The sequence below is a fragment of the Dreissena polymorpha genome, chromosome 9 (assembly GCF_020536995.1).
Source record: "Dreissena polymorpha isolate Duluth1 chromosome 9, UMN_Dpol_1.0, whole genome shotgun sequence".
Taxonomy (NCBI): domain Eukaryota; kingdom Metazoa; phylum Mollusca; class Bivalvia; order Myida; family Dreissenidae; genus Dreissena; species Dreissena polymorpha.
The window spans coordinates 69,651,707-69,665,186 of NC_068363.1; the positions used below are offsets into that span (position 1 = coordinate 69,651,707).

The 13,480-nt window shown below is 32.8% G+C and overlaps 1 protein-coding gene across 5 annotated transcripts; it reads right to left on the reverse strand.

Annotated features, from left to right (window-relative positions):
* Positions 1-4,889: 4,889 nt before the first annotated feature.
* LOC127845773 (uncharacterized) lies at positions 4,890-9,362 on the reverse strand. 5 transcript variants are annotated; one of them, XM_052376904.1, is made up of 5 exons: positions 8,717-9,362; positions 7,483-7,556; positions 6,137-6,211; positions 5,762-5,893; positions 4,890-5,459 (listed from the first exon to the last, which is right to left on the reverse strand). In XM_052376904.1, the coding sequence occupies exons 1-5, from the start codon at positions 8,728-8,730 to the stop codon at positions 5,383-5,385; spliced, it is 372 nt and encodes a 123-aa protein (XP_052232864.1). In that variant the 5' UTR covers positions 8,731-9,362; the 3' UTR covers positions 4,890-5,382. The 5 variants fall into 5 exon arrangements, with proteins under 5 accessions (XP_052232864.1, XP_052232863.1, XP_052232867.1 ...); XM_052376903.1 differs by having other exon boundaries at positions 7,483-7,551; positions 9,178-9,361; XM_052376907.1 differs by having other exon boundaries at positions 7,483-7,551; positions 9,008-9,361.
* Between the last annotated feature and the right edge of the window lie 4,118 nt (positions 9,363-13,480).

Consider the following 13,480-nt stretch of genomic DNA (forward strand, 5'->3'; position numbering starts at 1 on the left):
TTTTTATAATACGTCTCCTTGGTAACCCTTATCCATTGACAAGGATGTTTACCGAGCAGTGCGTTTGTCGTTAAAAGGGCCATGAAAAAACGAGTTATCATCAATAATTTATACCTCACAATATTGCGGTTTTGTTTGCATTAGATGCGTTTGTCCTCACAAATAAATGGTTAACAATAATTTCAATATTTCTATATTGAAAAGACTTTGAAACGATACCTTTGGTGAGTATTTTAGTTACCTTTCCAAAACAAAATACAATTCTGAATGGATATTTATTTTCGTTCAACTCATCTTCGATAATGTATCAAACGGTTTTGAATATTTTATCGTTTTATACACGCAAATTATGATTAATAAAAACGGAGTCGTTAAGGCACTTCATGGGTTTAAAACAAAAACAACGCTTTCTATATAATATAAGTGAATATTCACATGCAATAGCCATTCATAAACATAAAAGAGTCGTTTTGAAAGTATAGAGCGCGAAAGATTTATCTAAAAAAATGAAAGAATGAAGGGAAACATCATGGACGTAGATATGTCCGTCTGTCAGTCCGTAGTCAGAAATTTGTCGGACGAAGTTCTCCTTCACTGTTTAACGTACACAATTAAAACTTGCCTGTTTTCTTTCTTACGGTATTTGACGCTGTGCTTTTGCGATTTTAATCGGACCACGTAAAAAATTACAAAAAAAACATGTCACTTTTTCTACTTAATTACTATTGATTTGATTAGCAAAATATATACATCTCTTAAACATGAACCACCAGATGTGTGATAACTAGTTTGTAAAATTGTATACTGAACTTATTCTAAGTATCATCATATCATGACCGTGGGATCAAAACCGACCACACCCAGAGTGTTAAATAGAATTCTATATAGCAACATAACTTTATAAATCATTCCCTCTGAAATCATACGTTCCAATACTTTAAGATAATGTATGTACCATTGTATTGTTAATTTTTTCAAATTTTCTTCAAATTTTGACCCTGTGGTTTAAACTAGCCTAACCCTTGCAATCAAGTATTGGAATTCTATTGAAACTGGTATGCGTGGTCATCAAATGACGAACCAAATGGGTCATAGGCAAACACATGCACCCACCAATTAAGTAGAATAATCTACCCATTTGAAGCTTTGAACAATATATTTTCAAAGCCTCTGTGCAAATGTACTAAGAAATGATACGATTGGGTAAAGTTACCGGTTCTAGATTTGTTTTTAAGTTCTTTTACTGCAGATATTCGATGGATCTTAAAACTGACATAACAATGTCTCATTATTTTATCAATCAGGAACACACACAATTTGCTCCGTTTAGTGATGCCTCATTAATAATATTCTCTCTGGAATGTGGACAGCCATGTGCGAATTATTCTTACCATGTCGCCATCGTACTATCGCATTGTCGCCATCGTACTATCGCATTGTCGCCATCTTTCTATCGCACTATCGCAGTGTCGCCCTCTGGATTTTAATGTGTAACCACGATGGCCCTAACAGTATTCCGTAGTAAATAATACAGTAACTGCTAATGCGTTCAGATGGTTGTTGGGCACTATATTAATATGATTATTCATAATGAAACGCATTTGGTCACTGAAAGTAACATCTTGACAAACACTCCACTGGCTGTAATTCTTTCTCCGTTACATGCCATCGTGAGAACTATTTGATATGCGATAACCATTCAGCAATACACATGTTACACTTTTATGGTAAATTATTCAGGGAGGGGGGGGGGTGCATCGCAGTCCATATGCGAAAGACACTAAGAGGTGGCATTTATACATCTATTTGAATTGCTAATACATTTTCGAGACTTTTTGAGGTTTGTCTTGAAATTGAAATGAATGTGCTGTTTGTTACATACCTTCTAGAAACCTTGTTCAACCATACTTGGCCAAACTTGACAACTTTGCATCTAAACAAAAATCACAAACGTTACATGTTCACTGATTAACATTAGCTCAGCCGTGTACAATGTGTTCATTTCTTTTGTCACATTTGGGCCATCAGGAGTTGTGTGTCATGCGTCGAGTGTAATTCGCTATAAGTTTTTTAACGACCTACAAAATTCACAGAAATTGTTCCTTGGTTACCCTCTTTCACAATTGTTCAAACCGTTCGAATCTGCTGCATGGGTGGGTAACCAGAGTGACCTGAGTATAAAATGTATATGAAGACGTGAGAAGTTCAAAAATCTTCTATATTATTCCAAGGTCCATATATTAACTATTTAGTATGTAACAGCTTATAGTGGTCGTCTACAGGTTTTTTTTTGGAATTACGTCCATGTGGTCAGAATTGACCAAGCGTTGTGATCAAATATTCTATTTTGAACAACAACAAAAAACTGTCAAAATTTTCTTTTCGGAAACCATACGGCTTATATTTGGTATGTGACATAATATATTGCTTCTCTACAAAAATCCCACGTCACGTATGATCATCAGTCAAGATAGGCAATGTATTAAAGAATAACATTTGTGCTTTGGTGACTTTTCGTTTAAACAAATGTATTTGAATACTATAAAGACACTCACATCAATTGACCTCATCTTGACTTTGACATTGACCTACTTTTGGAAAAAGACTTGAAGGTCAAAAGTTTTGGTTAAACGAAATTGATGTTAGAAAAGTCGATAAGAGTATGCAGATTAAACTCATCACAATTTTCTATTTCACTAATATTATCCAATTATATGTAGATATGTTGACATGTAACCATTTATTAAAAAACTCGATGAAATTTAATCCTGAAAAAGTATGTTATACTTAGAAAGATTGTATAGGATGTGTCATAAATTCTTATTTTACGTGTGTGTATTTTTTTTAAATAAATATTGCTTGATGTATCTGAGTCACTTCCTTTTGAGGCTTTTTTTCTTAATTATATGTTTTTACTTGATATCAACTAGCTGCACTGATTAAGTGGTATGGTCTAATGTGTGTGTTTACGCAGTGTATATTTTCCTGCATAACAATTAATGCGTCATTTTAACACGTAAAGATATTTTATCTGGACAAGTTTGAACATTAAAGACAGATGCCTTTGTTTTATTTTCCCTCTTGAAACTCAGGTGAACATATACGTGCAACAACACCATTTCTCTGTATCTACTTAATATATGCAATTTAAGATACACGCATGTTTTAGTACCGTAATTACTCTATGTTTTCGGACACTCTAAGTTTTCGGACACCCCTTTTTTTAGCAAAAATAATTATTTTTCGTGACTCTTAATTTTCGGACACACGAGTTTTCGTCCATAATTAATATCTCTAAGTTTTCGGACAGTATATTTTACAGCGCTATTTTACCAAATTTCGGTCCTGTTTTCGATATCTAATGACACTTCGCTCATGGGGTTTTACAACCAGATTATTATCATGAAACATGGCAGGTGCATGCCTGCTGAGGGCCACGGACCATTACATGTGGGTTAATGGGTAAATAACCTTGTAAACCGGTATTGAACAATGGTTTCGCCCGATAGCATAAGTGTTATGACAATTACCAGGGGTAGTGCCAATTAACAGTTCAATTATCTACCGCAATGGTACTACCCATTCTTAATAAAATAACTGTGACAAATACTAATCGCTTCAAAGTGTGATGCACCCTATTGCAAGTTTTACGAACAATGGAAGGTGTTAGACAACAACTATCGGAAATGAACAAACAAAGAATTCATAGTTTGCCTATTTATTGCGTTAATTACAGGTTCATACGAGCGAGTATCGGTACATCACGTGCTCATCTTTGAACTCGTAGGTCAAAGTACAACCTTGTAGTAACTTTCTGTCAAATAAATTATGCATTTAAAAGTATTGAACATGCAGTGTAAACATATATAACTGTAATTTATACTACACGGCATAGTATTTTACAAGCGCGTGCTATTACCGGTAGTCGTTGATACAATTGACGCATTTTCGGACACTTCGATTTTCGACTCCTAGTTTTCGGACACCTGTATTTTGTGAATATTTTTCGTATCTAAGTTTTCGGACAAGAAAAAAAAATATTATTTTTAAGTTTCCGAAAACAGTAATTACTGTATATTTGGTCACTGGAGTCATAATTATTTCCAGAAATGAAATAATTATGTTCGTTTGACGAAGTTAATGACATTTTCTGAATAATCATTTTATGAACGTTGTACCTAATTATCAATTTAGTAACTTTTTTATTTGAAAAAAAAATCGACAACGAATTCAAGATCATCCTTGCTTTATTTTCTTTCCCCAACGAATTTCTGTGAAATATTTTATCAATTTCTAGAATGATACTTCAAAAACCCAAGAATTTCAAATACGTGCAGAAAATAACGATGGTAAATGTCAGAATAAACGAATTTCTAAACGTTTTCGTATGTGTTCATTTAAGTGGATTATGATATTATTTGCGCTCGGTCTTCCGGAAATAAAGACTGTAATCGAATGCGCATTTGTTAATGTACTTTTAGTGTATTAAACAGGTTGTATAAAAACATAAGTTGTATTTATTATTTTGTCATATTCAGTGCTCAATTCTATTGGCTTTACGGGATTCGAGGTACATGTACAATAATAAGGCTTTCACTTCTTTATATTGGATAAGAGACACACACGACAAAACTTTTTTTATGTCCCCCAGTCTATACTTGGGGACATATTGTTTTTGCCCTGCCTGTTTGTTTGTTTGTTGGTTTGTTTGCGTCAAACTTTAACATTTGCCATACCTTTTGCAATATTGAAGATTGCAACTTGATATTTTGCATACATGTGTATCTCATGGAGCTGCACATTTTGAGTGGTGAAAGGTCAAGGTCCAGGTCATCCTTCAAGGTCAAAGGTCAAATATATGGGGGACATAGTGTTTCACAAACATATAATGTTTTGAGATTTTTTTATTCAAAAAATAAAAACCGGCCAAAAGTTGTGCACAAGCGCATACAAAAGATCACACTGTTCTGGTTGACCTGGCATTGCCGGTTGGTCGGCACAACGGCTTCATCAGGCATGCGCAGAAACCGGAACTCCAATACATATACAATCTCATTTACATATTATGTGGACACAGGGCACAGGCACTTTCAAATCCAGATAAAGTTGCAATATTTTGCATATCCAAGGCTCGAATTCTGTGATAAGGCTCGAATTCTCAAATGTGTGTTTAAGAAATCATCGTTTAGCATATAAGTTGGCAGAATTTCGTTTCTATCGTTTTTGCCCTTTTGCATTCAAGTCAGTTTGTGTAATCATAATTTATTTGTATAAACATAAGTAAGTTGTTACGTGTATTAATGTAAACTTCTGGATATACTGTAAATATACCAGTGGATACCAACGAGAAAATTGACTGCTGATACACTCTTAAGAAGTTTGCTAGATGAGATACAGCATCACAGATATCAACATGATAACCGAATGTACCGCCCCTCTCAAATTGTCCGCGCCATTTCCTGAAACGAATTGATTTAAACGAATAATTCACAAAATTTTAGCATTCTATATTATAAGTAAGTTCTCAAATGTAAGAGGTTTTTTTTTGGTAAAATAAACTCGCTTTATTGTTAAAAGTAAAATGTTGCAAATGACGAACATAATTTTGATATACAGTCATATAAGTTTAAATGTAAGCTCTCTTATAAATTGTGCATGTGAATTATTGTTTTCAACCGGTAAAAAAATAACCCTCAGCAAATTTATATATCTACTGAGCGGATTCGTCAAATATATCACATCACCTAACATTTCACTGTACCTGTACACAATCCATTGCCTTTAGAGTAGCCTTTGTTACACGTGCACATCTGTGCATTTTGTTCGTTTAGCTCACAACTTGCATTTGAAACACACTCTTGTTGGTCTGCACTGCGTTTTCGTCTGCCGGCGCCTGTTTAAACATTATTAAGAAAGTTAGCATATGTGAATGTTCAAATGAACAACAATTTTTGCTACGAGAGAAAAACGTAAAATCGATATGGAATTCTAATTATATATTTAATCTTATTCGTATAAGAAAATAAATATATATATGAATGTGTTCAAACTTATTTTTATCATGGCAAAAAAACATTAACAATTTATTCATTTAGTTAGTGATATAACAAACTTTATTATAATAACAGTTTATTACTCATCGTAATCGTTATTGTAGTAGGCGTGGTCACAGTTGTTGATGTACTTTGTAAGGTGCAACTTTGACCCGGCTCTGAAAATAGCAAAGTAATTTATAGAAAATGCCGCTTACATTCATAAGTGTTACGTCACCAGAGCTTAAAAGAAATAGTATAAATCCTTTTTTTGTGAAAATGAATACATCAAAAGTCGTTATTTGATATATATAGATAGATAGAGAGATTTATTTCGGAGATAGCATGCATACACACAATGCATTGAAACAACATGTACATAAAACAATATGAAGCAAAAACAATCATAATTGAAAAGTACATGCATAGAATGCACTATGGCATGCACACTAACGCCAAGGATTACACAAAAAAGAGCAATATCTCTTATTTCCATTGTGGTTCTTGATTGTTGGTGGCACGACATAGAGAGGCACTTGTAATAAATTAATACTAAATACTATGTTTATCATAATAAATACATGAAATATAATACTGAGATTCAGATCAACGGACACAAATGTATCAATTATGATCATCATATCACAGATAAATTTGGATGGATTAAACAATTAAAGGTTACTACAACAAACAAAAATTAAAAAGTCACATTAAGTATGAATGTATTATTAATCCGAAATGATAAGACATTGGGAAAGGAAAATGTAAACATTTAACAGCATAGCGTAGCAACTTAAAATAGATTAAAAGACTCTGTTTAAAAGACGTTGTTTGATTGCAGATTTAAAACTGGACAATAATGTCATCTGGGTTATAAAAGATGGTAGTTTATTCCACAATGTGCAAACCTAGTAAATGAAGGACCTCTTCTCATTTCCTTTAACCTTTGGTACAGACAAAGCACCTTTATTACTTAATCTGGTATTATGAGAATGGACAGAATTCTGGGGAATAAACTGGTCTGACAAGTAGTCAGGAGATAGACCATTTTTTATCTTAAAAACATGGGAGAGCATTATTTGCTCGACACGTTTGTCAAATGGCAACCATTGCAAAGAAGTATAATGTTCTAGGCTTATATGAGTACTAGAATCAAGATTGAGCACAAAACGGATCAATTTATTTAGGGTTACCTGAAGTTTATTCTTCCAAAACTGTGAAAGACCATTGTACCATATAGAACAAGCATAGTCAAAATGACACTGGATATTGTAAAAATCACAAAACCACAAAGCACAATATGTATACGGATCAATTTGTTTTCAATTGTTCAGTTTAATATGTTGTTCATGGCTGTAAAATAAAGGTAAAGTCTACTGCTATTGTATAATTACGCATTGAATTCAAATGCTTTTATGCTTTTTTCCTTTGGTTATGTATGAATGCTTACGTATGTGGCAGTATCCACCATCACAAACCATGGCATTATCTTCACAGGGAGCGGTTTTATTGCATGCAACTGCGCTTGAAAGTAAGATAATGTCAACAGGGGCTTAACAACACCAATACATACGTTTACAGATAATTTAATCTCAAATTGAATTTGATATTTAGAGAAATTTCAAAATAAATGTTTTAATTTAAAAATAAAAATTAAACAGAAATTAATGTATTATTGGTCCATTAACCATTCAAAAGAACTCTAGTGAAAATTGTTTAGAAGGAAACAAGTGTTGAAAGTTGTATAATTCAATCCAAATCTTTACTCGTAAATACAATATTGTATTAAACAAGTGTGAGCAATTTAGTTTTCGCGACGTATTGATGTCACTTAAAGCAATAGATACTTTTGAATTTGTTATAGCATGATGGGCGTTTTTTCAAGTTTTCAACATTTTTACTAATTGGAGAATTGTAACTGTCATTTGGATGCACAGAGATAATAATCACTGTTCAATACGAGCATTATTTGCAAACCTTTACATGAACCGTTCAACAAATATAAACAGTGTTTTTGTTTTTAGGTCATTAATAAACATATGTATGGATATAGTTTAATTGAACAATGTGGATAATAGTATTTATCGGAATATTTTTCGTCAATTTATAACTTTTCAACATTGTTTCTTTCCAAAGAAATAATGAATATGTATTTTATATACTGCATGCATAACGCGTTTTACATAAAAAATAAAGATAACAAATAATAAGGTTTACATATAAGCAATATTTCAACATTTATTAGCAATAGTTAAAAATGTGACATGTTCGTCACTATGGTTTTTGATATCAAACGTACCCATTCGTTTTGTTTTGGTAAATTACAGTACTTGTAACATTAAGAGTTTGAACTTGAATGCTATTTATAAAAACCTTTAGTTACGCACTCCCCATTGTGTGGGGAAAAAGGTATTTTACATAAGTGAATGTATTTCATTAATGTTCTTTATATACTAAGCAAATGTTGAAACACTTTGGTAATGATATTGTTAGTTTTTTTTTAAATAAATCATGCGTTGCGACATATGAATTATATTTTGCGAACATATTCAACAACAAAGCAAAGTGCATAGAAAAAAATCAATATATAAAATAAGCTTTTCAAATTTAGACATAAACGTATCTTCAAGTAGTGTATTAACCCTTTTTAATACAGTAAATGGTATAATTACTTACATACTTACATTTTATTGTTCATTTCATGAAACGCAGTTGTCAAACGTCAACATGATCAAACATCTTACGAGGTATATTGTATATTAAGTGACAAAAGCTTGACAATGACGTTAAAGAGCATACTACTTGTGTGTCTTATCACAGTGATATAATCGTTCCTGGAACCACAATGACACTGGATTAATGAAGTTCCCGCTCCATGGATACAACAGTTTTATGTCTGTATTCGCCAAAGCGGATCGTTTTAAGCTGGCTGTTAATAGGTTCATGTTTAATAAGAGTTTAATATAACTACATACTTTTATTCGTATAGTTATTTTTCCAATTGCAACTTCTGCGTTAAAGATATTTTGTCAAATCCATTTAGTTGTATTCACGACGAACTCACGAACGCCTCTTTAGATATTTTTTCCATTAAACGTGTTTAACTGTCGGAATATATATAATTATAATACAGTGGTTTACTTATTTATGACTTCACATCGCACTATGAATGAACCCAAAAACAACAAGACCAATACCAAGAACTTCGGTGGCATCATTCTGAACACCTAGAAGAGATTAAAACGTATTAAATTTTAAGTCCTTTAAATTTACTTTTATTTTATCTTTATAAAACTTAAGACGAAAAATAGACGCACTCGAAAAACACAAGGTCGAGTAATACTTGAATGGTCTGGAGATAGGGCTATTTATAATATGACGTCTCCTTGGTAGCTGTTTACGAAACTGTGCATTGGTCTTAACGTGAGCTCGGAAAGCCCAGAGCTGTCATAATGTTTAATGTAACGATTAAAAGACATACAGTTCACATTATTCAAATGAAACGTTAGTGCAGTATTATCTTTGGTGATCAGTTCAAGTTACATTTACTAAAACATTAACACAATCCCGGTTTATATTCCCCACCGTAGACGGAGGAATACGTTTTTTGCGTTGTCCGTCCGTCCATCCGTCCTTGCTTCTGTCCGTCGGACCTTCACTGTTGTGTCCAGAACAATCTATTTATTGAAACTTTATATGAGTGTATATATGGATAAGAGAACGATGCACGTCAAATTCCATCGCAATCCATTTGCAAATAATGGCGTTATGGCCCTTTTTTGACTTATAAAATAACCATGCTTTTGTGTCTGAAGTCACATATTGGAATTGATTGGGCAAGTTTCATTCAAGCTTGGTATGAGTGTATATAAGGATAAGATGATCATGAACGTCAAAATAAACACCAAACAATTTAGCAGTAACGGAAAAGTTCCCCTTTTGAATTGTAAATTCCCTTTTTTTGTTTGATTGTTTCTATCTTTAACTGTATCTTAAATAACAGCTATGAAGCTTATCACAGTTGTTATCAATCACTTGGGGCTGACTTGCATGCAAGACCCATCACTCTCGAGGAAACGTCAAACACACATTGAAGTCAAATATCACAAAGTTGATAAAGTATCCAAAATTAAGCCATTCCTACACTGTGTATCTATGGATTCTAAAATAACTTTGTACAATTGTTTTTCGTTTTATGTCTGTGTGTAACAGGTTAGACTCAGGTCTCTATCGTCAAGGTTTCACACTAAGTTCAAAAGACACAAATTAGTATTACATATTCCTTATTGTGTTATGATTCTAACATACATCAAGGGATTCTCAACAGCACTGATGTAGTTGTCCATCGCTATTAGGCAGAGAAGCACATGTAAGACCAATGTCCCTAGTGCAAAGGTCAAGGAATATAAAATATCGTTGTATAAGCTTTGTTAGTATATTTTGTTAAAACTTGGTGGCGAGTATATAGGAGGGTAGCCATGTCCTTACACGCCATCTTTTAATGACACCACTTTATTGTGCAGAGCTTTAGTTTAGAACTTCTCTTATAGGTTTCATAAAACCTTTATTAAAGCCGCCCACCTTGAAATGAAAGTAAATTTAAGTATAAATAAGAACCATATGTAATCTATGCCAATAAGAATATATCTGGTGGTTACAAGGTAGAAATCCGTCTTTTTGCGCTTTAAAACTTAAAAATAATCGCGTTTGTCGAAATGGACGTATACGTCTAGAAATCTTACTTTCGGTTTTAAAAGCGGTACCGTTTGAAAAATAATAAATTACTTGCTAACAAGACTATAGATTTAATTTTATCTATGACAATGAGAATATATATCTGGTGGTTACAAGATAAAAAACCGTCTTTTTGCGCTTTAAAACTTAAAAATAATCGCGTTTGTCGAACTGGACGTATACCGTATAGAAATGCTACTTTCGGTTTTAAAATTAAAACAAAATCATAAATTAATTTCTAACCAGGCTATAGATTTAATTTTATCAATGCCAATTAAAATATATCTGGTGGTTACAAGGTAGAAATCCGTCTTTTTTGCGCTTTAAAACTAAAAAATAATCTTGTTTGTCGAAATGGACGTATCCGTATAGAAATCCTACTTTCGGTTTTAAAATTAAAAAAAAAATACTGGCTAACTAGGCTATTGATTTAATGACAAATTTGCACACTTTCAAATTGCATCTATATTTATTGATTAACATGTATTTCATTTCAAGGTGTTTGGCTTTAAAGTTTATCAATACATGATAATATACGTTATTGTGTACATGGTTCCCCGCTGTAAGTTGGCCGGGCGACACAAATTCAACGAATCTGCTTGCTAGTTTACAATTCGGTGTTGTCAATTTATGAAACCATGAATACGATTTTATTTAATCCCTGTTAGTTCGCAAATTCTACTAGATAATGAACAAACGGGTTGTTGAATTTCGTTTAGGGAAAGAAAATTGTATGGCACTATATAAGTGTGAATGTCCAAATCAAGCATCTGGACTTAAAACTGAACGGCCAGGCCTCTGGTCACATAGTTCATGTAGACATTTTATGCAAAATAACTTTGAACGCACGTTCTTCTCTCTGATTTATAATACAGGCATGCAATACAGGGACGGCTCAACCTTCTTGTTTGAACTTTTAATTTTTGGGGTTTAAATTTACAGCATTACACTTCTCTAATGCAGACATCGTTTCTAAGGTGATATCAGATTATTGACTGAACATCGATAATTGTAATACTGTCGAATCGGAAGAAGGAAGCTTAAGTACGAAAATATTGATAAGCGGCATTAGCAATATGCACGACTTAAAATGTTGTCTTATCAAGTCATGATTTGAACGTTTTTCATACTTTACATTTGTTGACTCAACTGAGAAGCTTCCTTTAAACTTCATTTACATTTAATATTTTTTCATTTTATTTTTGTATCTTTAAGTACTGATTATTCAATAATAAGGGCCTCTTATATGATAATCTATTTCGTTTGAGGCAAAAATGGATGAAGTGGATCACATTGTGGTAGCCCATTATTCTATAATGATACCCAAGAATGATAATAATTAATTGCAAATCGACTATATTGCGTTGGGATCTGAAGTGGCGACTAAGCCGTCTGCTCATAATTGTTTTTTAATTTTTGCATAAGAAAATCCCCTGCGTATTATGGCCTTCAAAAAAACATCACATCCGAGTAATCCTGTATAAACACCGTCGATAGACGGCCGATAAATGTTCTGTCTATAGTACCTTTTTGCGACGGTGCAAGAAAGACAAGATATGCGATTGATACAGAGATCAAATGTTTAGTTTGAGTGTTTGAGTTGCAAACATGTCGCAAACGTGTATGTTATAAGCACGTTATTGCACGTTAACAATTTTGACCTGACATGTTTTCACTGTACTGTGAGTCCTTTCCATCAAGCATGTCTATCCGAAGTATCGGTCATCCTAATGAATACATACGAATTTCGGAAGTGAAAAGATACAAAAACACGTATGTGTTATATGTCAATTTATAGTTAAATGTGTATTAATGGACATAGCAACGAAAACTGCATTTAAATCGGCATTGTTTTGACAAGATACTGGCTCGACTTAGCTCCCTGTAGTAATATGTACCATGTATAATGGTTCCCACAATATCGTCCCATCTGATTGTTTGCTAAGGTTTGTTCCTATGCGAATATGCTTGGTCTAAACATAGTATCTTAATGTAAAACCGAAACTCTTGCTCATGTTGTTCTTACAATATTTTTACATTTTATTCAAAAATAAGAGGCATATAAAACATGTGATAAAGATACTATTGATCCATAAACAAACTAACATAAGTGTGTGTTACGTAATTAAAAAATCATAGCATCACCCTGGTATAAACATGACATACTTTCCAAAAACATCGGAAATCATGAGAATGGTGGTCGTAGTAGTCACGCATAACCATCATAAAAATTAAACCTGATAAAAAATTTAAAAAAAACACACTTTCCAGCACTTCTTGAGGGTTTTCGTTAAAGACACGATACTATGTTAACAAGGGATATATTTATATATTTGTTTCGAGTTATAATTTCTTTAATTGTTGGAATTATATATAAGAACACTCGTGGCGCACTTGTTGGTTATTAAATCAGGACCGCATGCAAATACAATATTATTCATACATCGACTAGTCAAAGATTACGTCGACTGTTCTTTTCACACGCGTTTAAGCGTAAATGCAATCTTCCTGTGAAGTCCATCATAATATCACAAGTATTCCGGTATGTGAACAACAAAAACAAAATTTTTATTTGACTTTAGGTGAAAAATATATTTTTTAATAAGTTATTTTTCTTGTGTCCGATAAGCAATATACTTGATGCAATATCAACAAATGTTTGAATTAAATTTAGCAAGTTTTTGAAGATGTTAATAAAGAATGACAGGACTTTC